Raw genomic sequence first — 27,865 nt, 5'->3', positions numbered from 1 at the left:
AATTATGATGGCATCTGTTAAGTGCTTACTATGTGCCAAGCACTGTTCTAAGTGCTGGGGGGATAAAAGGTGATCAGGTTGCCCCACGTGGGGCTCACAGTCTTCATCCCCATTTTCCAGATGGGGTAACTGAGGCCCGGAGAAGTGAAGTGACCTGCCCAAGGTCACCCAGCTGACAAGTGGTGGAGCTGGGATTAGAACCCAGGACCTGTGGCTCCCAATCGCGGGCTCTTTCCACTGAGCCACGCTGCTTCCCTTCACTATCATAACCAGCAGGGCAGCTGCAGCCTCCAGACTGCCACGGTGGCCACAGCCTCTGGGGTAATAATAATAATAATAATTGGCATTTGTTAAGCGCTTACTATGTGCAAAGCACTGTTCTAAGCGCGGGGGAGTATACAGGGCGATCAGGTTGTCCCACGTGGGGCTCACAGTCTTAATCCCCATTTTCCAGATGAGGTACCTGAGGCCCAGAGAAGTTAAGTGACTTGCCCAAGATCACACAGCAGACATGTGGCCGAGTCGGGATTTGAACCCACGACCTCTGACTCCAAAGCCCGGGCTCTTTCCACTGAGCCGTGGCTGGGGAAGCAGCAGAAGTAGTAGTTTCTGGTCTCAACTGCTCTGCTTCTGGCAGAGCTAAGAGATCCGGGAAGCCCAGCAGGAAGTGGAGGAGCGGTGATCTGTGAGCCTAAAAGCTCCGGATGCTTCTATAGCCACCATAGCCACGGTTGCCTTACTGGGGCAAGGGAGCACACTCTCCCCTAAACATGCAATGTGCACATTGGGGCATTCATTCCTTCATTCAATCGTATTTATTGAGCGCTTACTGTGTGCAGAGCACTGGACTAAGCGCTTGGGAAGGACAAGCTGGCAACATCTAGAGACGGTCCTTACCCAACGACGGGCTCACAGTCTAGAAGGGGGAGACAGAGGACAAAACCAAACATATTAACAAAATAAAATAAATAGAATATGTATAGAGTAATAAATACATACAAACATATATACATGTGCTGTGGGGAAGGGAAGGAGGTAAGGCGGGGGGGATGGAGAGGGGAAGGAGGGGGAGAGGAAGGAGGGGGCTCAGTGCGGGAAGGCCTCCTGGAGGAGGTGAGCTCTCAGTAGGGCCTTGAAGGGAGGAAGAGAGCTAGCTTGGCGGATGGGCAGAGGGAGGGCATTCCAGGCCCGGGGGATGAGGTGGGCCGGGGGTCGATGGCGGGACAGGCGAGAACGAGGCCTAACGGTGAGGAGATTAGTGGTGGAGGAGCGGAGGGTGCGGGCTGGGCAGTAGAAGGAGAGAAGGGAGGTGAGGTAGGAGGGGGCGAGGGGATAGACAGCCTTGAAGCCCAGGGTGAGGAGTTTCAGAACACCCACAAAGACTCTCTCAGAAGAACAGTTGATGTTGGAAAGGGGTTTTCTAATTTTCTTTGAACCATTAAGAACACGTAGTGGAAAGAACACGGGCCTGGGAGTTGCAGGACCTGGGTTCTAGTCCCGACTCTGCCAACTGCTTGCTGTGTGACCTCGGACAAATCATTTAACTTCTCTGTGCCGCTGTTTCCTCAACTGTAAAATGGCGACTAAATACCGGTTCCCCCTCCTGCTCAGACGGGGACTGAGTCCAGTCTAATTAATTTAAAGCCACCCCAATGCTTAAAACAATGTCTGACACATACTAAGCACTCAAATACCAAAAAAAAAAAATAAGTACCAAATATCACCCGCTCACAAAAAGACTTTACCATTGACATACAAGGCTGTGAAAATGAATCAACATTCTTATTTTTCAATACTTCTCACTCTGAATAAGTAGGAAAGTATCCCTAAGCAAGGCTAACGTAAACTCATTCTTTTCTGAGCGTTCTGTTTAAAGCTGTTGGGCCAGAATTGGCTTTTCTATCATCGGATTTTTTGCTTTAGCCGTAGCAGAAACATAGGAAAGACTGGGCCTCCCTTGGTCACAGCCTTTAGGCGCTTCATATATAATAATAATGATGGCATTTGTAAAGCGCTTACTACCTGCCAAGCGCTGTTCTAAGCGTTGGGGGGGATACAAAGTGATCAGGTTGTCCCACGTGGGGCTCCCAGTCTTCATCCCCATTTTACAGATGAGGTCACTGAGGCCCAGAGAAGTGAAGTGGCTTGCCCAAGGTCACACAGCTGACACGTGGCGGACCCGGGATTCAAACCCATGACCTCTGACTCCCAACCCCGTGTTCTTTCTACCGAGCCACGCTGCTTCTCTAGCCTAACGGGAGGAAGCACAACACATTTAAGACCGACTCTAGCATGGTCAAAGTCTACTTTATAACCCTTTTTCACAATGAGAACACTTCAAAAATTAAGCTACGGATTTGTACATGTTTATTCTATTTCTTTTATTTTGTCAATATGTTTTGTTTTGTTGTCTGTCTCCCCCTTCTAGACTGTGAGCCCACTGTTGGGTAGGGACTGTCTCTAGATGTTGCCAACTTGTACTTCCGAAGTGCTTAGTACAGTACTCTGCACACAGTAAGTGCTCAATAAATACGATTGAATGAATGAATGAATCTAATCCCAGTTCTGCCACTTAATAATAATAAATAAATCATGATGGCATTTGTTAAGCACTTACTATGTGCGAAGCACTGTTCAAAGTGCTGGGGGGGGGGGGATACAAGGTGATCAGGTTGTCCCACATGGGGCTCACAGTCTGCTGTGTGACTTTGGGCCACTCACTTAACTTTTCTGTGCCTTGGTTTCCACCTGCTAAGAGGGGATGCAATATTTGTCCTTCCTCTTATTTAGATTGTGAGCCCTGTGGGGGACAGGGACTGAATCCACCTGATTACCTTGCATCTACTTAGCAAAGTGTTTGCCAAACAGTAAGCACCTGAATACATTATTATTATTATTATTATTATTATTATTATTAATGTTACTACTCTTTTCTCTGACCTAGACAACCTGATAGATAACATTACCTACTTAGCTCATAAGCCTGGGTCAGCATATCTCTCTCATACACAACATCCACCGGTTGGACCGTTTTGGCCACCATCTCTTCTTCATCCTCTTCATCCTGGTCGTGGTCGTCCTCTACCTTCCGTTTAAATTCTTTCACCAGCTTGAGGCACCGAACCATCACATCAGTTCCTGGGAATGAAAAACATACTCTATCTTTCTTTGAGCCAAGAACCAAATTACCTCAGACCTCGTAGGGAAACAGGAAAGGGTAAGGCCATGGAAATTAATATAAACCAGAACGAGGCTGTTTCACGGGCTGGCTGGTCTTTTTTCGGGGGAGGGGGGCATGGAAATACAATACTTAGGACTTGCAACATCTCTACTCCAGGGTGCCCAGGGTTGCCAATAGATTCATAGATAATCCATTAAAGTTGCCAAAAGATTTACAAACGTGAACTCTGGGCTGCTGACACCCAAGGTATCACTTGGGTGATATCACCCAACTCCTCCCTCTCGGCTTCAAGGCTGTCCATCCCCTCGTCCCTTCCTACCTCACCTCCCTTCTCTCCTTCTGCAGCCCAGCCCGCACCCTCCGCTCCTCTGCCGCTGACCTCCTCACCGTACCTCATTCTCGCCCATCCCGCCGTCGACCCCCGGCCCACGTCCTTCCCCTGTCCCGGAATGCCCTCCCTCCGCACATCCGCCAAGCTAGCTCTCTTCTTCCCTTCAAAGCCCTCCTGAGAGCTCACCTCCTCCAGGAGGCCTTCCCGCACTGAGCCCCATTTTTCCTCTCCTGCTCCCCATCCCCCCGTCCTACTTTCTTCCCCTCCCCTCAGCGCCTGTATATATATTTATACAGATTACTCTATTTTACTTGCACATATTTACTATTTATTTAGTTAATGATGTGCTTAGAACAGTGCTTTGCAGGTGGTAAGCGCTTAATAAATGCCATTACTATTATTACAGATTTATTACTCCATTTATTTCACTTGTACCTGTTTACTACTCTATTTATTTTGTTAATGATGCTCTGACAATTTGTTCTGACGATTTTGACACCTGTCTACATGTTTTGTTTTGTTGTCTGTCCCCCCCTTCCAGACTGTGAGCCCGCTGTTGGGTAGGGACCGTCTCTATATGTTGCGACTTGTACTTCCTGATCAATCAATCGTATTTATTGAGCGCTTACTGTGTGCAGAGCACTGGACTAAGCGCTTGGGAAGTACAAGTTGGCAACAGTGCTCTGTACACAGTAAGCGCTCAATAAGTATGATTGAATGAATGAATGAATGAAAGGTAGGGGCAGGAGGAGTCTCATCTGCTCTAATCCCGGCTCCACCGTCAGCTGTGAGACTTTGGGCAAGTCAACTTCTCTGTGCCTCAGTTCCCTCATCTGTAAAACGGGGATTAAGACTGTGAGCCTCCCCTGGGACAACCTGATCACCTTGTAACCTCCCCAGCACTTAGAACGGTGCTTTGCACATAGTAAGCGCTTAATAAACGCCATCATTATTATTATTATTACCCTGCAGTCTGATGACTTCCCTGCACTAAGCCCGGCTTCCCAGGACAAGGATGGAAAACTAACACCTGCTTTATCAAGTGCTAATCGACAGGGAATTAGCAACTGTTAATAGGAGTGACGCCAAGGACATACACCGGGTTGGGAGGGTGGTTATTATTATTAGTACTATTTTTATGACCATTATTATTATTGTTTTTGTTTAGCGCTTACTATGTGCCAAGCACTGTTCTAAATCATGGGATAGGTGTGAGGTTATCAGGTTGGACACAGTCCATCCCGCACGGGGCTCACAGTCTCGGTAGGAGGGAGTAGAATCACATTCCCACTTATCCGGCCCTGTGTGGACTCTTTCCCACCTCCGCACGAGAAGCAGCATAGCCTGGAGGGGGGCCTGAGAGAAACTGAGGCACCGAGAACTGAAGTGACTTGCCCAGAGTCCCACGGCCCACAAGTGGTAGAGCCAGGATTAGAACCCAAGCCCTCTGACTCCCGGGGCTGTGCTCTTCCCACCAGGCTACGCTGCTTCTTGGGTGGTGTGGGAGAATTAGCGTGGAGATCATCATCAATTGTATTTATTGAGCGCTTATTATGTGCAGAGCACTGTACTAAGCGCTTGGGAAGCACAAACTGGCGACATATAGAGACGGTCCCTACCCAACAGTGGGCTCACAGTGGGAAAGAGTCCTCACGGGGCCCCAATCGGTTATGCCAGGCTGACCGCTTCAAAGCCGTCGACTGCATCAGGGTGTAATCGCACCACGTGATTCATTCATTCAATCGTATTTATTGAGCGCTTACTGGGTGCAGAGCACTGGACTAAGCGCTTGGGAAGTACAAGTCGGCAACCCATAGAGACAGCCCCTACCCAACAACGGGCTCACAGTCTAGACGGGGGAGACGGACAACAAAACAAAACATGTGGACAGGTGCCAAGTCATCACAATAAATAGAAATAAAGCTAGATGCACACCATTAACACAATAAATAGAATAGTAAATATGGACAAGTAAAATTAATAGAGTAATAAATCAGTACAAACCTATCTACAGGTGCTGTGGGGAGGGGAAGGAGGTAGGGCGGGGGGGGATGGGGAGGAGGAGAGGAAAAAGGGGGCTCTGTTGTGAAAAACTCATTAGTCCCAGGCCCACAGAGGGGATTTAACCTGGCCCTGCCTACGGAGAGCACTACAGACAGCACGAGAGAAGCAGCGTGGCTCAGGGGAAAAAGCGCGGGCTTGGGAGTCAGGGGTCATGGGTTCTAATCCCGCCTCCGCCGCTTACCAGCTGTGTGACTTTTGGCAAGTCACTTCACTTCTCTGTGCCTCAGTTCCCTCATCTGGAAAATAGGGATTAAGACTGGGAGCCCCACGTGGGACAACCTGATCACCTTGTACCTCCCCCAGCGCTTAGAACAGTGCTCGGCACATAGTAAGTGCTTAACAAATACCAAAATTATCATTATTATTATTACAAACTGGCGTACACCAAGATTTAGAAATGAAACAGCGGCTACTGAGCTTTATTCTATTCTTTCCTATCTTAAGGACTAACAAATGAGGTAGGTCCCTGTACCCTCTTCTTTGTTGGGCTCAGGAATACTTTCATTCACCAGGAATACTGTACGTCCCCGAAGCTCAGACTAAAACTACTGCTGTTGACTCCTTTCACTCATCTCTCGTCACGACCCACGGCTCTAACGCGGGTCTTGAATGCTAGAAAGGACATTCCCGTTGGTTTGTTTGGAAGCCCAAAGCGAGACGCTGGATTCACGCAGGGAGGTTATAAACCCTGACTAAAATTGTTTTCTATCATCTGGTCAGTGGCGTTCAAAACCTGAACCGAAACCTAGTCGGAGCGTAAGCAGATCGTTTCCTCCAAGCAAAAAAGACACCGGAGTCGGATGGAAACCCCCCGTTTCTATGGTTACCCTTCTTTGTCTTGCATGGTCCCCCATCAGGATGAACGTCTTGCAGTGGGATAGACACCACTTTGGCCAGGCTGGCGTTAAGCATGTACTGATACAGGCGCTTAAATGTTCTTTCACAGAGACCCTGCGGAAACATAAATCAGAAAGCAAGAGAAGCTCAACTCTTTTAGCAATTAAAATGACCATCATCATCATCATCAATCGTATTTATTGAGCGCTTACTATGTGCAGAGCACTGTACTAAGCGCTTGGGAGGTACAAATTGGCAACATATAGAGACAGTCCCTACCCAACAGTGGGGATACCGATTTGTAAGTAGAGGGGGCTTTACAAAACAAGTATAATTCACGGTATTGAAAGTCACTGCATCAAGTACGTTAGGAGGTGTTCACTCATTCATTCAGTCGTATTTATTGAGCGCTTACTGTGCGCAGAGCACTGTACTAAGCGCTTGGGAAGTACAAATTGGCAACATATATCAATCAATCGTATTTATTGAGCGCTTACTGTGTGCAGAGCACTGTACTAAGCGCTTGGGAAGTACAAATCGGCAACATATATCAATCAATCAATCGTATTTATTGAGCGCTTACTGTGTGCACAGCACTGCACTAAGCACTTGGGAAGTACAAGTTATGTTATGTTGCCAACTTGTACTTCCCAAGCGCTTAGTATAGTGCTCTGCACACAGTAAGCGCTCAAAAAATACAACTGAATTGAATTGAACTGAATATGTAGAGACGGTCCTTACCCAACAACGGGCTCACAGTCTAGAAGGGGGAGACAGACAACAAAACAAAACATGTAGACAGGTGTCAATACCATCAGAACAGATAAACAAAATTATAGCTATAGACACATCATTAATAAAATAAATAGAATAATAAATATGTACAAATATACACAAGTGCTGTGGGGAGGGGAAGGGGTAGGGCAGAGGGAGGGAGTGGGGGTGATGGGGAGGAGGAGCAGAGGAAAAGGCAGGGCTCAGTCTGCTGAGGTGCTGCAAATAAACACGGGAATTTGAAAAAATCAGTCGGTCGATTGTGTCTTTTGAGTGCTTACTGCGTGTACAGCACTTACCATCATCAATCGTATTTACTGAGCGCTTACTGTGTGCACAGCACTGTACTAAGCGCTTGGGAAGTACAAGTTGGGAACATATAGAGACAGTCCCTACCCAACAGTGGGCTCACAGTCTAAAAGGGGCTCACAGTCCAAAAGGCACTTGGGGGAGTATGATATAACAATAGAACGGGCACATTCGCTGCCCACAATAAGCTTACAGTCTAGCAACGAAGTAGAGTAGCGACAAACGGTCAGGAGGTAGTTCACAGCCCTAGTTCTTGACCGCCGGGGCTCCGGGAATAGCAGGCAGGGCCCAGCCCAGGGCTGATGGAGGAAGCTGAGAGGCGAAGCCCTGCCTTGCCCTGGGCTGGGCTCTGTAGCAACCTCCACAACTCTGCAATCGGTCACTCAGTCAATCGTATTTACTGAGCGCTTACTGAGTTCAGAGTAGACTGTAAGATCGTTGTGGGCAGGGAATGTATTCATTCATTCATTCAATCGTATTTATTGAGCGCTTACTGTGTGCAGAGCACTGTACTAAGCGCTTGGGAAGTACAAGTCGGCGACATATAGAGACGGTCCCTACCCAACAACGGGCTCAGAGTCTAGAAGGGGGAGACAGACAACGAAACGAAACATGTAGACGGGTGTCAAATCTCCCCTTCCTCTCTTCGACCCCCTTCAATCTGGCTTCTGATCCCGTCAATCCATAGAAACTGTCCTCTCTAAGGTCACCGACGACCTTCTTTTCGCCACATCCAATGGCCTCTGCTCCATTTTATCCTCCTTGACCTCTCAGCTGCCTTTAACAACGTGGACCGCTTCCTTCTCCCAGAAACCGTAGCTATGCTTAGCATCACTGACCCTGCCTTCTCACGATTCTCCTGCCGTATCTCTGGTCGCTCCTCCTCAGTCTCTCACCCCTAACTCTGGGAGTCCCTCAAGGCCCAGTTCTGAATATCCTTCTATTCTCCATTTACAGCTAATCCCTTAGAGAACTCGTTTGCTCTCTCAGTGTCAACTCTCACCTCTACACAGATGATTCCCAGACCTACAATTAATCGTATTCACTGGGTGTTCACTGTGCGCAGAGTACCATACTAAGCACTTGGGAGAGTACAACATAACAATATAACGGACACTTTCCCTGCCCACAGAGAGCCCTGACCTCTCTCCTTCAAACAAGCAATCGATCAAATTTATTATACACTTAGTGTGTGCAAAGCACTGAACTCAGCACTTGGGAGATTACAGTATAATAGAGTTGGTTTCCTGCCCACAAGAATGTATCTGCTATATTGGACTCTCCCAAGCACTAAGTACGGTGTTCTGCACACAGTAAGCGCTCAATACGACTGACTACAGAGGACTGTACTAACCAAATATTAGACACTTTCCCTGCCCCCAACAGGCTTACAGTCTACAATCCCAACACAAAGCAGGCAGGCAAAACCAATCTGGGTGCATTGCATTTTAGACTGAAAGCCATTTATCGCTGAACCTAGATTTAGCCATCGTTCAGACTTAACTGACTAGCTTCGGGTTCAACCTTTAAAGTTTCAAGTTTGACTGTCCGACCCAAATTTAAAGCTTTGTTTTCCTTTGGCAGTCCCAAGCCTCTCCGCATCAATGAACACCAAGACAAAAGAGTCCTTTTAACTCCATTATTTCCTCCAGTTCTACACTGGCACAGCGTGCGATCTTCGGATTGCAACCTGTCAGTCGCTGATTTTTCAGACAGAAAAGAGGTTTCCAGGCCTAGCATTCTCGGCCCAATAATTAAGTAGAGGTGAAGTCCAGCATCTCACCAGTTCTTCCCGCAGGGCTCCTAGGGTATCCATCTGATGAGTTCTAGTGCTCAGCAGGGTGGTCAACTTCTCCATTAAGATGTCATATTTACTCCTCCTACAACAAAACCAAGGCAAAGGCACATTTTTCAACTCCACGGTCACAGATTATTTGCACTTTAAAATATCTCTGTTCCAAAATTTACCTCTTTACCACCTATAAGGAGCTCGTTCACCTGGTTGGTATACCAATATTCCAAAAGGAAAAATAAAGGACCGTATCCCCTGTATCGCTCTTCATATCGTTCCAACAAACCCTTGCGCATCAATAATGCTTCATGTCATCATTTCCCAGGTGATCGACGAACTCATTACCTTTGAAACTTGCAGGTGGGACAAGGTCCAGGGTGGAAGTTACAATAATAATGATGGCATTTGTTAAGCACTTACTATGTGCCAGGCACTGTTCTGAGCGCTGGGGTAGATACAGTGTAATCAGGTTGTCCCACGTGGGGCGGGGCTCACAGTCTTCATCCCCATTTTACAGATGAGGTCACTGAGGCACAGAGAAGCCAAGTGACTTGCCCAAGGTCACACGGCTGTCAAGTGGCAGAGCCGGGATTCGAACCCATGACCTGGGACTCCCCAGCCCGGGCTCTTTCCACTGAGCCACGCTGCTTCTCAATTTTGATATTTGTGAAGCGCTTACTATGTGCAGAGCACTGTTCCAAGCGCTGGGGAGGAAACAGAGTGATCAGGCTGTCCCATGTGGGGCTTACCATTTTAATCCATTTTACAAATGAGGTAACTGAGGCGCAGAGAAGTTAAGTGACTTGCCCAAAATCACACAGCTGACAAGCAGCGGAGCCGGGATTTGAACCCATGACCTCTGACTCCCAAGCCCGGGCTCTTTCCACTGAGCCACGCTGCTTCTCTGTCATTATCAACATCATCAATCGTATTTATTGAGCGCTTACTGTGTGCAGAGCACTGTACTAAGCGCTTGGGAAGTACAAGTTGGCAACATATAGAGACAGTCCCTACCCAACAGTGGGCTCACAGTCTAAAAGTCATGGATTCGGATGCTCCCACCCCCTTGTTCTTTAAGCCCTGAAACCTTGAAAAGAGCCTGACTAAAATTATATTTCCTCCAAGATGCCTTCCCTAACTAACCCTTCGTTTCTCTACCCTACATCCTCCCCTCTGTGTCGTCTACGCTCTTCTGCACTATATAAATACCTTTACACTTTGCTATTTCCTCAGTCTGTAATTCATTTTAATTTTTTAATGGTACTTGTCAAGCGCTTACTGCGTGGCAGGCACTACAGGACAAGCAGATTGGACACGATCTGTCCCTCGTGGGGCTCACGGACTTAATTCCCATTTTACAGATGAGGTAACGGAGGCACAGAGACGTGAAATGACTGGCCCAAAGTCACGAAGCAGACAAGAGCTGGGACCAGAATCCAGGTCAGTCATTCATATTTATTGAGCGTTTACTGTGTGCACAGCACTGTACTAAGCACTTGGGAGAGTACGCTACACCAATAAACAGACACATTCCCTGTCCACAATGAGCTTACAGTCTAGAGGGGGAGAGAGACGTGATATAAATAAATAAATTGGGCCTGTATTTCCACCAGGCCATGCCAGGGGATGAGTAGAGGAGAGCCCAAGGGAAGAGCCTCTTGCTGACAAGTGTTTTCTTTGGCCAGCCACGGGCCGGGGAATCGTAACCCTGGAGAGTTTTTGGCCCAACGCATACAAGGAGCGTTCTGGGAAAGACGCGTCCATGGCATCGCTAGGGGGAACAGGATAAGACAAGCGTAAAAGGCAGGGACCGCGAGTTTGAGAAGCACCATTTTCCGTCAGGAAACATCCTCGTTAACACACACACGCCATACCTGTCAACGTGAAACCGGTTCAAAAGCAGGAGAATGGAGTGCTGCTGAGCCCCAGTCGGGAGGCGTATCACATGCGACTGCATTGTGATCAGCCTGTTTTTGATCAGTACTTTTCTGTGATAGTGCAGCTTCCCAGCGTCGACCCTACGGAGGAGGAAAGCGAGATCGCCGAGTCCGTCACCGTTCCTAGACGACCTCTTTCTTCCCGAAGGTTAGCGTCAACGTTCACCCGGAAGCCCATTTGCAGGCTTTAACTGAGATGTAAGTACAAGGGGGGCATCCAAGCACCTGCCAAACCCCTCGGGCCCTGAACCACCCAGGGTCTTTGGGGGAACCCGCGGGTCCACCAGAGATTTAGAGCAGCCTAAATCCACTGGGCTGCAGGCTCCAGTGGAGTAGAGGAAAGGATGAACCTTGGGGCCAGATTTGGGCCCCTCATATGGTTGGGGCAGTGCCAGAATTTCCCTCCCCAGAGTCCCAATGGGCTCTAGAGGTTCTGGTCCAGCCCGGATTCAATCAATCAATCAATCGTATTTATTGAGCGCTTACTCATCATCATCAACCATCATCAATCGTATTTATTGAGCGCTTACTGTGTGCAGAGCACTGGACTAAGCGCCTGGGAAGTACAATTTGGCAACATATAGAGACAGTCCCTACCCAACAGTGGGCTCACAGTCTAGAAGGGGGAGACAGAGAACAAAACCAAACATACTAACAAAATAAAATAGAATAGATATGTACAAGTAAAATAGCGTAATAAATATGTACAAACATATATACATATATACAGGTGCTGTGGGGAAGGGAAGGAGGTAAGATGGGGGGATGGAGAGGGGGACGAGGGGGAGAGGAAGGAAGGGGCTCAGTCTGGGAAGGCCTCCTGGAGGAGGTGAGCTCTCAGTAGGGCCTTGAAGGGAGGAAGAGAGCTAGCTTGGCGGATGGGCAGAGGGAGGGCATTCCAGGCCCGGGGGATGACGTGGGCCGGGGGTCGACGGTGGGACAGGCGAGAACGAGGTACGGTGAGGAGATTAGCGGCGGAGGAGCGGAGGGTGCGGGCTGGGCTGGAGAAGGACAGAAGGGAGGTGAGGTAGGAGGGAGCGAGGGGATGGATGGACAGCCTTGAAGCCCAGGGTGAGGAGTTTCTGCCTGATGCGCAGATTGATTGGTAGCCACTGGAGATTTTACTGTGTGCAGAGCACTGGACTAAGCGCTTGGGAAGTACAAGTCGGCAACACATTCCTGCAACACCCTCCCAAGTCTATAATAACCCTGCTGGGGCTTGAATGAGCCCTGGAGCTACGCTAGCCCCCGGAGAAAACTCAAACTAAATTCCACTGCTGGCGCCATTTGCATTCCAGGGTCCTACACCTTACCGCAGTCCCAAGCTACTCCCGAACCACACCACAGGATCACGAGTGATGAAGGGGCCGCCTGAAAAAGAGTCGAGCCCCAGCCCGCCAAGAACTCAGGCCGGTTCGAGTAGCTCAGCGAGACGCCGGTTCCATGGTCCGTCCCACCGCCGCCGTCTGCAATCCCACCCTGTCCCGGACCTGGTACCATGTCATCCCCCGGGCCTGGAATGCCCTCCCTCTGCCCATCCGCCAAGCTAGCTCTCTTCCTCCCTTCAAGGCCCTACTGAGAGCTCACCTCCTCCAGGAGGCCTTCCCAGGCTGAGCCCCTTCCTTCCTCTTCCCCTCGTCCCCCTCTCCATCCCCCATCTTACCTCCTTCCCTTCCCCACAGCACCTGTATATATGGATATATGTTTGTACATATTTATTACTCTATTTATTTATTTGTTTTACTTGTACATATCTATTCTATTTATTTTATTTTGTTAGTATGTTTGGTTTTGTTCTCTGTCTCCCCCTTTTAGACTGTGAGCCCACTGTTGGGTAGGGACTGTCTCTATATGTTGCCAATTTGTACTTCCCAAGCGCTTAGTACGGTGCTCTGCACACAGTAAGCGCTCAAAAAATACGATTGATGATGATGATACGATCCAAAGTTGACTTCACCCAAATTCAGGCTCAACCCTGGGAAGCAACTGGTCGATTCCCTGCTCTTCTCTTTCTGCACCCTTAAACTTTTGGGGATTCCCAGTTCCTGGCCCCATAGTGCGGAGGCTGAACTGAATTCTCCGGGGCTTCTCGGGGAAAGTAGGGATTTCCACATTAAAACCCCAACGCTGCGGGTGGTCATGAGGTCACCTATCCTGTTTGACCAAGCTTTCAGCCCTCCTTCCCCCACCCCCAGCCCACTCTGAATGAGACAAAGAACCCGGGGGGTGCGCACATCCCCTCGTCACCAAAACTAGTTCCAAAGTTGCCCAATAACACTCCACCTTTGTTTACCACTAAAAGAAAACACAAATCCAGTGGAACTCCAAGAGCAATAAGGGCGATGCCGATCCTGTATTTACACGGGACAAATTTTTTTATAAGGAATACAAGTGACTAGAGTAGCCACCTGAATGGGCACGCGATCGATACCAGGAACGCGGGAGGTCGTTAACGTCCCGGCCGAAAGACAGCACCGCGCTTCCCGCCTCCAAGTACCGCAGGACTGAGCTGAGGCGAGGAAATTCCTGAATCTGGATCTAACTGATTTCAGGAGGTCCAACTGGGAAATTGGAAAACTCAAGACTGGCGGTGGATTTGGGCCAGGGAGTCTTCTTCCTTACTTGAAAGCGCCATTGTGAAGGTCCCTCTGAAGTTCTCCTTGCCACCTTGCTCGGCCTAACCGCTCCAAAATGCAGTAGGAAAAGTCTGGTAGCTTTAGATCGGGATCCCCTTCCAATCCTATCAGAGCCCTGTATCGCATCTCCTGTGAGGCAACAATGACCATTTTCTTCCCCCATCTGAAATCCAGAAACAGAGAAATAACAGCAGAGTGTTACAGTGAGTTGACTGAGGGAACTCTACAAATACCATAATCACTCTTAACCGAATCATGCCGATTCAAAAATACTTCAATCCTTTTCAATTTTTCTTAACCAACAACACTTACACCGAACCCTGCTAAAGGGAGAAAAGGTGCCACTCTGGGTGGTCCGAGGCAACAATGACCATTTTCTTCCCCCACCTGAAATCCAGAAACAACCAGAGTAATTACAGCAGACGGTTACAGTGAGTTGACGGAGGAAACTCTTCAAATACCATAATCATTCTTAACCGGATCATTCTGATTCAAAAATACTTCAATGCTTTTCAATTTTTCTTAACCAACAACACTTACACCGAACCCTGCTAAAGGGAGAAAAGGTGCCGCTCTGGGTGGTCCGAGGCAACAGTGACCATTTTCTTCCCCCACCTGAAATCCAGAAACAACCAGAGAAATAACAGCAGAGTGTTACAGTGAGTTGACTGAGGGAACTCTACAAATACCATAATCATTCTTAACCGGATCACGCCGATTCAAAAATACTTCAATCCTTTTCAATTTTTCTTAACCAACAACACTTACACCGAACCTTGCTAAAGGGAGAAAAGGTGCCACTCTGGGTGGTCCGAGGCAACAATGACCATTTTCTTCCCCCACCTGAAATCCAGAAACAACCAGAGTAATTACAGCAGAGTGTTACAGTGAGTTGACTGAGGAAACTCTTCAAATACCATAGTCATTCTTAACCGGATCATTCTGATTCAAAAATACTTCAATGCTTTTCAATTTTTCTTAACCAACAACACTTACACCGAACCCTGCTAAAGGGAGAAAAGGTGCCACTCTGGGTGGTCCGAGGCAACAGTGACCATTTTCTTCCCCCACCTGAAATCCAGAAACAACCAGGGAAATAACAGCAGAGTGTTACAGTGAGTTGACTGAGGAAACTCTTCAAATACCATAATCATTCTTAACCAGATCACGCTGATTCAAAAATACTTCAATCCTTTTCAATTTTTCTTAACCAACAACACTTACACCGAACCCCCCTAAAGGGAGAAAAGGTGCCACTCTGGGTGGTCCGAGGCAACAATGACCATTTTCTTCCCCCACCTGAAATCCAGAAACAACCAGAGAAATTACAGCAGAGTGTTACAGTGAGTTGACGGAGGAAACTCTTCAAATACCATACTCATTCTTAACCGGATCATGCCGATTCAAAAATACTTCAATCTTTTTCAATTTTTCTTAACCAATAACACACCGAACCTTGCTAAAGGGAGAAAAGGTGCCACCCTGTGTGGTCCAATGGAGAACAGTGCGACCTAATGGAAAGACCTCGGGCCTGGGAGCCAGAGGACCTGAGTTCTAATCCCGGCTCCATCCCGGCTGACTTTCGGGAGGTCACTCAACTTCTCCGTGCCTCATTTACCTCATCTGTAAAATGGGGATTCGATGCCTGCTCTCCCTCCCAGACTGTGAGCCCTGTGTGGGGCAGGGACTGTGCCTGTCCCGATTATCTTGTTTCTTCCTCAGCACTTAAAACACTGCTTGACCCACAGCGTGCGCTCAACAAATGCCGCAATTATTATTACAAGCGCAGATAAAAGGTTAAAAGAACGCTGGAAAGGGAAGAGAAACAAAACGAGACACATAGGGTTTTCTACGACACAAAACCCGTGTCCACCTGCAACTGGGATGTTGTGTGCCGTATTCACAGGAAGAACACTAAAGAATAGAAGAGAACTGGAGAAGGTAAAGAGGAAGGGCAGCCAAAATAATCAGGAGGACGGAGAAGCTTCTTCATCGGGATGAACACAAAAGGCGAAGACTGAGAAATGATTAAAGTTAACAAAGTCATTCATTCATTCACTCATTCAATGTATTTATTGAGCGCTTACTGTGTGCAGAACACTGTAATAATGATAATAATAATAATGATGGTATTTGTTAAGCACTTACTATGTGCAAAGCACTGTTCTAAGCGCTGTACTAAGTGCTTATGAAGGAGAGGGCAGGGCAGAGACAGAATTGTTTTTCTCCAAATCCCAGATCATCAGAATCAAAGAGCAGAAGGTGGCAAATTCAAAAGAAATGTTAAGCTCCTTTTTTTAAAAAAAAAAAGGTATTTGTTAAGCACTTTCTACGTATCAGGTATTGTATTAAGCGCTGGGGTAGATACGAGATAAGATTGGCCATAATCCGTGACCTTCATGGGGTTCCCGGTCATAATCCTGATTTTACTGATGCGGTAACTGAGGCACACAGCAGTTATGTGACTTGCCCAAGAGCATACAGCAAACAAGTGGGGGATGCAGGATTAGAACCCAAGTCCTTCTGACTCCGAAGCCCATGCAGCGTGGCCCAGTGGAAAGAGCCCGGGCTCTGGAGTCGGAGGTCATGGGTTCATATCCCAGCTCCGCCAATTGTCAGCTGTGTGACTTTGGGCAAGTCACTTCACTTCTCTGGGCCTCAGTTCCCTCATCTGTAAAATGGGGATTAAGACTGTGAGCCCCCTGTGGGACAACCTGATCACCTCGTAAACTTCCCAGCGCTTAGAACAGTGCCTTGCACATAGTAAGCACTTAATAAATGCCACCATTATTATTATTATTCACTAGGCACTCAGCCACTCCTTGTGGGCAAGGATCACTTCTATCACTCTGTCGCATTGTATTTTCCCAAGCGGCTAGTACAGTGCTCTGGACACAATAGGCACTCGATAAATACCAGTGATTGACTGATAATAGAAGGGAAACATGGAATTGGTTACCACAGCAAGATGAGCAGGACACAAATACCTAAAAATTCCAAAATGGCAAGGTTAAATTTACCCCTGAAATGGGAAACATGGAATTGGTTACCACAGCAAGATGAGCAGGGCACAAATACCTAAAAGTTCCAAAATGGCAAGGTTAAATTTACCCCTGAAATGGGAAACATGGAATTGGTTACCACAGCAAGATGAGCAGGACACAGATACCTAAAAGTTCCAAAAGGGCAAGGTTAAATTTACCCCTGAAAGGTGCAAAGCAAGTTACTAGATGGAAACGACAATAGATAGTTTTTGATACATCTCTAACAATGAAGATGGTTGTTGAGGAAGGAAACTATTCTCCTCCTAACACCCTGCTGCTTTGGTGAGAAACAGGATAAAGACAGATTGGTTTGACCCGTAATGGCCGTTTTTATGCTCTGCTAAATTCAACGTGTAGCGGTCGGCCGGTCAATCGCTGTCAAATCGTTTCCGATTCACAGCCACCACCCGGACTCCCTTTCTCCACAGCATCCTACCTTCGCCTCATTCTGACGTGTGTATCCAGAGCTTTCTTGATAAAAATAGGGAATTGGTTTACCATTGCCGTCTTCCACAATGTGGACTAGACTATTGATTAATTGACCTAAATGGGACCAAGAATCACTGGGGCTGTGGAAAATTTGTAAACCGAGTCTGTCAGCCAGCGGATGGGGAATCATCCCGCCCCATTTATTTGGCTGACTGACTCGGGATCACGCTCGAAGGGAATTTGGCTGAATGACCTAAGAAGTGAGAACAGAGAGGAAGGTTCCATTTCCTGGCCTGTTTAACTGACAGGAATGGATCCTATCAGTCAATGGTATTTATTCAGCGCTGACTGTGTGCAGAGCACTGTACTCTGCGCCTGGAAGAGTACAATACAAGAGTTGGTGTACACAATCCCAGCCCTCAAAGAGTTTATAATTTAGATCTACAATCCTAGTCCCCATTACGGTGCCACAGACCCTGCATGCCGATATAAATCCCACGACGACGCAATCTGGAACTTAATTCTTTTAAAAGCTAAGAAGGTTTAATTGGTGGTGAACTTTCACCAGCCTAATGAACTGTATACCACTCTAGCTAATGAATAACGCTCTAAAGAGCTAAGCCAAACAAACGATTTCAAAGGGCAGAAGTTAATTGGACTCTAAACACCTGCCAAATAGGGTTGTTTTTTAAACAGAGACATCCTTCGATAACTCATGCGCTTTATAGCGGTTGTGGTCCTACGGCCTTTTACATTCTGGACTCTGTTTTCAAATAATCGGGTGCCCTGAAATCTTACCTGTTAAAAGCTTCAGTGAGGGTACAGGTAGGCTGCAGAGATGCTGTTCTTATTTGATCAGTAATGTCTACTCTCTCATTAAAATATTGGCAAGAACCCTGTATGCCATCCTTATGGTCTAATATCATACGAATGGGGTAAGCATCCTCCAAAGAGCCTGGGTCACGCCTTGACTCTAGGATTCCCGTCTCCAAATCTATTTCTTCGTACCTAAAATGAAAACACAGACATCACAAACTACTTGGGTCCTGTTATCCGACCTTCTAAGCGATTTTCAACGGACAAATTCCCGAAGAGATCACAGGTGCGCATACAGATAATTTTTCTGCGGCAGCAGGATTAAGTCTTGTGCTGTAATAATAATCAGTATATAACGATATTTTGAAGTGCTTACAATGTGCCAAGCACTGTACTAAGCACTAGGGGAGACACAAGAAACCAGAAAGTCTCCAGGTGATGAACATCCACTTCATTATTTTACTGCAGATAATCCCATCAGGTCACCGATGACTTCCTTCTGGCCAAATCTGGCAGTCTCTGTTCTAAGACCTCTCAGCCACCTTCAATAGTGTGGCCACCCCCTTCTCCTGGAAACATTATTCCAACCTTAGCTTCACTGACACTAGCCTCTCCTGGTTCTCCTTCTATTTCTCCGGCCACTCATTTTCAGTCCCCTTTGCGGGCTCCTCCTCTGCTTTCCACCCCCTTACTGTGGGAGGTCTCTCAAGGCTCAGTTCTGAGTCCCCTTCTCTTCTCCATCTACACCCACTCCCTTGAAGAACTCATTTGCTCCCACGGCTTCAACTACCACCTCTATGCAGACGATACCCAAATCTACATCTTCGGGATAGACAGATTAGATAGATGATTGATAGATAGATAGATAGATAGATCTATATCTATAGATGTCTATATAGATATCTATAACATATAACAGATAAATATTTATATCTATAGATATCTATATAGATATCTATAGCTATCTATAAATAGGTAGATAGATATCTGTATCTATAGATATCTATAGATATCTACACATATAGATATCTATAGCTATCTATAGATAAGTAGACAGATACCTATATCTATAGATAGATGTCTACATATCTATATCTAAATATATCTATATATAGATATTGATAGATATGTAGACATCTATCTATATAGATATCTATCTACTTATCTATAGATAGCTATAGATATCTATATGTGTAGATAACTATCTATAGCTATCTATATAGATATCTACAGCTATCTATAAATAGGTAGATAGATATCTACACATATAGATATCTATAGATAGATATCTACACATATAGATATCTATAGCTATCTATAGATAAGTAGATAGATATCTATATCTATAGATAGAGGTCTACATATCTATATCTACATATATCTATATATAGATATTGATAGATTGATAGATAGATAGATAGATAGATAGATAGATAGATAGATAGATAGATAGATATAGATCTTTCTCTCTCTCCCTCTCCCTCAGCTCATATTTCCTCTTGCCTTCAGGACACCGCTTCTTGGATGTCCCACCTACACTTCATTCACTCATTCAATCGTATTTATTGAGCGCTTACTCTGTGCAGAGCACTGTACTAAGCACTTGGGAAGTACAAGTCGGCAACCTATAGAGACGGTCCCTACCCAACGACAACGGGCTCACGGTCTAGAAGGGGGAGACAGACAACAAAACAAGTAGACAGGTGTCAAAACTGCTGGGATAAATAGATAGCTATATGCACACCATTAGTAAACCACAGTAGTAAATATGTACAAGTAAAATAAAGTAATAAATATGTACAAATATATGCAAGGTTGTGGGGAGGGGAAGGTGATAGGGTGGGGGGGCGATGGGGAGGGGAGGAGGAGAGGAAAAAGGGGGCTCAGTCCGGGAAGACCTCCTGGAGGAGGTGAGCTCTCATTAGGACTTTGAAGGGAGGAAGAGAGCTAGTTCAGTGGACGTATGGAGGGAGGGCACTCCAGGCCAGGGGGAGGACGTGGGCCAGGGGTCGACGGTGGGACAGGCAAGAACGAGGCACAGTGAGGAGGTTAGCGGTGGCAGAGGAGCGGAGGGTGCAGGCTGGGCTGTAAAAGGAGAGAAGGGAGGTGAGGTAGGAGGGGGCGAGGGGATGGACAGCCTTGAAGCCGAGAGTGAGGAGTTTTTGCCTGACGCGTTGGTTGACTGATAGCCCCTGGAGATTTTTGAGGAGGGGAGTAACATGCCCAGTGTTTCTGCACAGCAATTCGGGCAGCAGCGTGAAGTATAGACTGAAGCGGGGAGAGACAGGAGGATGGGACATCAGAGAGGAGGCTGATGCGGTGATCCACACAGGACAGGATGAGAGACTGAACCAGAAAGGTAGCGGTTTGGATGGAGAGGAAAGGGCGGATCTTGGCGATGTTGTGGAGCTCAGACCTGATGGAGTTAATTTTACTAATGAAGTAGGAGGCCAGATCGTTGGGGGGTGAGGGAAGGAGGAGGGGGAGGAACTGGGGGCCTGAGAAGGGAGTTAAATGTATGGAAGAGCTGACGGAGATGACGGGCATGGGTGTCAATAAGGGAGGAGAAATAGTTTCGTCTGGCAGAGGAGAAGGCAGAGTTAAGGCAGGAAAGGATAAACTTGAAGTGAACGAGGTTGGCTTGGTGTTTAGACTTTCGCCAGCAGCGTTCAGCAGCTCAAGCATAAGAGCGAAGGAGGCGGACAGTGATCCAGGGCTGTGGGATAGTGGGGGGGGGGGGGGGTGTCACAGTCTTCACCCCCATTTTCCAGATAAGGGAACTGAGGCCCAGAGAAGTGAAGTGACTTGCACAAAGTCACACAGCTGACAGTTGGTGGAGCCGGGATTTGAATCCATGACCTCTGAATCCCAAGCCCGGGCTCTTTCCACTGAGCCACACTGCTTCTCCGCCAAGCTAGCTCTCTTCCTCCCTTCAAAGCCCTACTGAGAGCTCACCTCCTCCAGGAGACTGAGCCCCCTCCTTCCTCTCCCCCTCCCCATCCCCCCCCGCCCTACCTCCTTCCCCTCCCCAAAGCACCTGTATACATGTTTGCACAGATTTAGTACTCTAATTATTTTACTTGTACATAGTTACTATTCTATTTTATTTTGTTAATATGTTTTGTCTTGTTGTCCGTCTCCCCCTTCTAGACTGGGAGCCCGCTGCTGGGTAAGGACCGTCTCTATCTGTGGCCAACCTGTACTTCCCATGCACTTAGTCCAGTGCTCTGCACACAGTAAGCGTTCAATCAATACGATGGAATGAATGAATGACAAACGGAATTAAAGCTAAACCTCCACCACTGACAAAATGAATAGAGTAGTAAGTGTGCATTAGTAGATGCCCCCACGACAATATGAGGTGAATGAATGAATGACAAACGGAATTAGAGCTAAACGTCTACCACTGACAAAATGAATATAGTAAGTGCGCATTAGTAGATGCCCCCAGACGAAATGAGGTGAATGAATGACAAACGGAATTAAAGCTAAATGCCCACCACTGACAAAATGAATAATAAATGTGCATTAGTAGATGCCCCCATGACGATATAGAAAAATGAATGAATGGCAAACGGAATTAAAGCTAAATGTCCACCACTGGCAAAATAGAGTAGTAAGTGTGTATTAGTAGATGCCCCCTCGACCATATGAGGTGAATGACTGACTGAATGACAAACGGAATTAAAAAGCTAAACGTCCACCACTGACAAAAAATGAATAGAGCAGTACGTGTGCATCAGTAGATGCCCCCTTGACAATATGAGGTGAACGAATGACAAACGGAATTAAAGCTAAACGTCCACCACTGACAAAATGCATAGAGTGGTAAGTGTGCATTACTAGATGCCCCCACGACGATATAGAATGAATGAATGACAACCGGAATTAATGCTAAATGTCCACCAGCGACAAAATGAATAGACTAGTAAGGGCGCGTTAGTAGATGCCCCCACGACGATATAGAATAATGACTGAATGACAAATGGAATTAAAGCTAAACGTCCACCAGCGACAAAATGAATAGAGTACTAAGGGTGCATTAGTAAATGCCCCCACGACGATACGAGGTGAATGACTGACAATGACAAATGGAATTATTAACGCTAAACGTCCACCACTGACAAAATGAATAGAGTAGTAAGGGTGCATTAGTAGATGCCCCCACGACCATATGAGGTGAATGACTGACAAACGGAATGAAAGCTAAACGTCCACCACGGACGAAATGAATAGAGTAGTAAGGGTGCATTAGTAGATGCCCCCACGACGGTATGAGGTGAATGAATGAATGACCAACGGAATGAAAGCTAAACGTCCACCACGGACGAAATGAATAGACTAGTAAGCGGGCATTAGTAGATGCCCCCTCGATGGTCTGAGGTGAATGAATGAATGAACAACGGAATGAAAGCTAAACGTCCACCACGGACTAAATGAATAGAGTAGTAAGGGGGCATTAGTAGATGCCCCCTCGACGGTATGAGGTGAATGAATGACAAACGGAATGAAAGCTAAACGTCCACCGCGGACGAAATGAACAGACTAGTAAGTGTGCATTAGCAGATACCCCCACGACCATATGAGGTGAATGAATGAATGACCAACGGAATGAAAGCTAAACGTCCACCACGGACGAAATGAATAGACTAGTAAGTGGGCATCAGTAGATGCCCCCTCGACGGTATGAGGTGAATGACTGACCAACGGAATGAAAGCTAAACGTCCACCACGGACGAAATGAATAGACTAGTAAGTGTGCATTAGTAGATGCCCCCTCGACGGTATGAGGTGAATGAATGACAAATGGAATCAATGCTAAACGTCCGCCACGGACAAAATGAATAGAGTAGTGAGGGTGCATTAGTAGATGCCCCCTCGACGGTATGAGGTGAATGAATGACCAATGGAATGAAAGCTAAACGTCCACCACGGACGAAATGAATAGACTAGTAAGTGTGCATTAGTAGATGCCCCCACGACGGTATGAGGTGAATGAATGACCAACGGAATGAAAGCTAAACGTCCACCACGGACGAAATGAATAGACTAGTAAGTGGGCATCAGTAGATGCCCCCACGACGAAATGAGGTGAATGAATGAATGACCAACGGAATGAAAGCTAAACGTCCACCACGGACAAAATGAATACAGCAGTAAGTGGGCATTCGTAGATGCCCCCACGACGGTATGAGGTGAATGAATGAATGACCAACGGAATGAAAGCTAAACGTCCACCACGGACAAAATGAATAGAGCAGTAAGGGGGCATTAGTAGATGCCCCCTCGACGGTATGAGGTGAATGAATGACAAACGGAATGAAAGCTAAACGTCCACCACGGACGAAATGAATAGACTAGTAAGTGTGCATTAGTAGATGCCCCCACGACGATATGAGGTGAATGAATGACCAACGGAATGAAAGCTAAACGTCCACCACGGACGAAATGAATAGACTAGTAAGTGTGCATTAGTAGATGCCCCCTCGACGGTATGAGGTGAATGAATGAATGACCAACGGAATGAAAGCTAAACGTCCACCACGGACAAAATGAATACAGTAGTAAGGGGGCGTTAGTAGATGCCCCCTCGACGGTATGAGGTGAATGAATGACAAACGGAATGAAAGCTAAACGTCCACCACGGACGAAATGAATAGACTAGTAAGTGTGCATTAGTAGATGCCCCCACAATGATATGAGGTGAATGAATGACAAACGGAATGAAAGCTAAATGTCCACCACGGATGAAATGAATAGACTAGTAAGTGGGCATCAGTAGATGCCCCCACGACAATATGAGGTGAATGAATGAATGACCAACGGAATGAGAGCTAAACGTCCACCACAGGCGAAATGAATAGACTAGTAAGTGGGCATCAGTAGATGCCCCCACGACGATATGAGGTGAATGAATGAATGACCAACGGAATGAAAGCTAAACGTCCAAAACGGACGAAATGAATAGACTAGCAAGTGGGCATCAGTAGATGCCCCCACGACGATATGAGGTGAATGAATGAATGACCAACGGAATGAAAGCTAAACGTCCACCACAGATGAAATGAATAGACTAATAAGTGAGCATTAGTAGATGCCCCCACGGCGATATGAGGTGAATGACTGACAAACGGAATCAAAGCTAAACGTCCACCATGGATGAAATGAATAGAGTAGTAAGTGTGCATTAGTAGATGCCCCCTCGACGGTATGAGGTGAACGAATGAATGACAAACGGAATGAAAGCTAAACGTCCACCACGGACAAAATGAATAGAGCAGTAAGTGGGCATTTGTAGATGCCCCCACGACGGTATGAGGTGAATGAATGAATGACCAACGGAATGAAAGCTAAACATCCACCACGGACGAAATGAATAGAGTGGTGAGGGTGCATTAGTAGATGCCCTCACGACGATATGAGGTGAATGAATGAATGACCAACAGAATGAAAGCTAAACGTCCATCACGGACGAAATGAATAGACTCATAAGTGTGCATTAGTAGATGTCCCCACGACGATATGAGGTGAATGAATGAATGACCAACGGAATGAAAGCTAAACGTCCACCACGGACGAAATGAATAGACTGGTAAGTGGGCATTAGTAGATGCCCCCTCGACAGTATGAGGTGAATGAATGACAAACGGAATGAAAGCTAAACGTCCACCACGGATGAAATGAATAGACTAGTAAGTGGGCATTAGTAGATGCCCCCATGACGATATGAGGTGAATGAATGACAAACGGAATGAAAGCTAAACGTCCACCACGGACGAAATGAATAGAGTAGTAAGTGGGCATTAGTAGATGCCCCCTCGACAGTATGAGGTGAATGAATGACAAACGGAATGAAAGCTAAACGTCCACCACGGACAAAATGAATAGAGTAGTAAGTGGGCATTAGTAGATGCCCCCACGACGATATGAGGTGAATGAATGGCCAATGGAATGAAAGCTAAACGTCCACCACGGACGAATAGAGCAGTAAGGGTGCATTAGTAGATGCCCCCACGACGATATGAGGTGAATGAATGACTGACCAACTGAATGAAAGCTAAACGTCCACCACGGACGAAATGAATAGACTAATAAGTGGGCATTAGTAGATGCCCCCACGACGATATGAGGTGAATGAATGACTGACCAACTGAATGAAAGCTAAACGTCCACCACGGACGAAATGAATAGACTAATAAGTGGGCATTAGTAGATGCCCCCACGGCGATATGAGGTGAATGAATGATCAACGGAATGAAAGCTAAACGTCCACCACGGACAAAGTGAATAGAGTAGTAAATGTGCATTAGTAGATGCCCCCACGACGATATGAGGTGAATGAATGAATGACAAACGGAATGAAAGCTAAACGTCCACCACGGACGAAATGAATAGACTAATAAGTGGACATCAGTAGATGCCCCCACGACGGTATGAGGTGAATGACTGACAAACGGAATGAAGGCTAAACGTCCACCACGGACGAAATGAATAGAGTAGTAAGTGGGCATTAGTAGATGCCCCCACGACGATATGAGGTGAATGAATGAATGACCAACTGAATGAAAGCTAAACGTCCACCACGGACGAAATGAATAGACTAATAAGTGGGCATTAGTAGATGCCCCCACGGCGATATGAGGTGAATGAATGACCAACGGAATGAAAGCTAAACGTCCACCACGGACAAAGTGAATAGAGTAGTAAATGTGCATTAGCAGATGCCTCCACGACGATATGAGGTGAATGAATGAATGACCAACGGAATGAAAGCTAAACGTCCACCACGGATGAAATGAATAGACTAGTAAGTGGGCATTAATAGATGCCCCCTCGACGGTATGAGGTGAATGAATGACCAACGGAATGAAAGCTAAACGTCCACCACGGACAAAATGAATAGAGTAGTAAGAGGGCATTAGTAGATGCCCCCTCGACGGTATGAGGTGAATGAACGAATGACCAACGGAATGAAAGCTAAATGTCCACCACGGACAAAATGTATAGAGTAGTAAGTGGGCATCAGTAGATGCCCCCACGGCGATATGAGGTGAATGACTGACCAACGGAATGAAAGCTAAACGTCCACCACGGACGAAATGAATAGAGTAGTAAGTGTGCATTAGTAGATGCCCCCTCGACGGTATGAGGTGAATAAATGACAAACGGAATCAAAGCTAAACGTCCACCACGGGCGAAATGAATAGAGTGGTGAGGGTGCATTAGTAGATGCCCCCTCGACGGTATGAGGTGAATGAATGACAAACGGAATGAAAGCTAAACGTCCACCACGGATGAAATGAATAGAGTAGTAAGTGGGCATTAGTAGATGCCCCCACGACGATATGAGGTGAATGAATGACTGACCAACTGAATGAAAGCTAAACGTCCACCACGGACAAAGTGAATAGAGTAGTAAATGTGCATTAGTAGATGCCCCCACGACGATATGAGGTGAATGAACGAATGACCAACGGAATGAAAGCTAAACGTCCACCACGGACGAAATGAATAGACTACTAAGTGTGCATTAGTAGATGCCCCCACGGCGATATGAGGTGAATGAATGATCAACGGAATGAAAGCTAAACGTCCACCACGGACAAAGTGAATAGAGTAGTAAATGTGCATTAGTAGATGCCCCCACGACGATATGAGGTGAATGAATGAATGACAAACGGAATTAAAGCTAAACGTCCACCACGGACGAAATGAATAGAGTAGTAAGTGGGCATTAGTAGATGCCCCCTCGACGGCATAAGGTGAATGACTGACCAACGGAATGAAAGCTAAACGTCCACCACGGACAAAATGAATAGACTAGTAAGTGGGCATTAGTAGATGCCCCCTCGACGGTATGAGGTGAATGACAAACGGAATGAAAGCGAAACGTCCACCACGGACGAAATGAATAGACTAATAAGTGTGCATTAGTAGATGCCCCCTCGACGGTATGAGGTGAATGAATGACCAACGGAATCCACCACGGACAAAATGAATAGACTAGTAAGTGTGCATTAGTAGATGCCCCCTCGACGGTATGAGGTGAATGAATGACCAAGGGAATGAAAGCGAAACGTCCACCACGGACGAAATGACTAGAGTAGTGAGGGGGCAGTAGTAGACGCCCCCACGACGACGACGCCGTGAGGACGGGGGTGCGCGCGCACGCACGCACGCCGACGCACGCACACGCACGCGCACGCACGGTTGGCTGACCGGTCGTGCAGGAGGAGGCGGGGCCGGTCGTCGGGCTGGGCGAAGAAGCGGACGTGCGGGTGGGCGCCGAGCGCGCGCCACAGGAACTCCCGCGTGTGCGGCTCGAGCGGCAGCGGGAAGGGCGGCGCGCGGGACTCCAGCCGCCGCCACAGCCCGCACAGCGACAGCCCGTCCAGGCCCTCCAGGGACACCTCGTCCAGCAGCGCCTCCAGCGCGTCCATCGCCGCTCCCCCTCGGGGGCCGCCCGCGTCACTTCCGGGACGCCCCCCTCCGCCCGGCGGCGTCACTTCCGGGACGCCCTCCCCTCCGCCCGGCGACGTCACTTCCGGGACGCCCTCCCCTCCGCCCGGCGACGTCACTTCCGGACCGGAGCGCGCCTGCGCGCCTCCACCCACCATTCATTCATTCAGTCGTATTTAGTGAGCGCTTACTGTGTGCAGAGCACTGTACTAAGCGCTTGGGAAGCCCAAGTTGGCAGCATATAGAGACGGTCCCT

The 27,865-nt window shown here is 47.2% G+C and overlaps 1 protein-coding gene across 2 annotated transcripts in view; it reads right to left on the bottom strand.

Annotated features, from left to right (window-relative positions):
- GTF3C1 (general transcription factor IIIC subunit 1) overlaps positions 1-27,590 on the bottom strand; it is an 88,892-nt gene extending 61,302 nt beyond the window's left edge. For both annotated transcript variants that reach the window (XM_038762374.1, XM_038762375.1), the window contains exons 1-7: positions 27,370-27,590; positions 18,133-18,342; positions 13,848-14,024; positions 11,163-11,306; positions 9,280-9,376; positions 6,404-6,527; positions 2,971-3,138 (exon numbers count right to left, since the gene is read on the bottom strand). In XM_038762374.1, the coding sequence (XP_038618302.1) occupies positions 2,971-3,138; positions 6,404-6,527; positions 9,280-9,376; positions 11,163-11,306; positions 13,848-14,024; positions 18,133-18,342; positions 27,370-27,590 (1,141 nt within the window). The remainder of the gene's footprint in view (positions 1-2,970; positions 3,139-6,403; positions 6,528-9,279; positions 9,377-11,162; positions 11,307-13,847; positions 14,025-18,132; positions 18,343-27,369) is intronic.
- Between the last annotated feature and the right edge of the window lie 275 nt (positions 27,591-27,865).

The sequence above is a fragment of the Tachyglossus aculeatus genome, chromosome 21, assembly GCF_015852505.1.
Source record: "Tachyglossus aculeatus isolate mTacAcu1 chromosome 21, mTacAcu1.pri, whole genome shotgun sequence".
Taxonomy (NCBI): domain Eukaryota; kingdom Metazoa; phylum Chordata; class Mammalia; order Monotremata; family Tachyglossidae; genus Tachyglossus; species Tachyglossus aculeatus.
The sequence above is the reverse complement of the archived record's forward strand: the minus strand, read 5'-3'. Positions and strand labels throughout refer to the sequence as shown.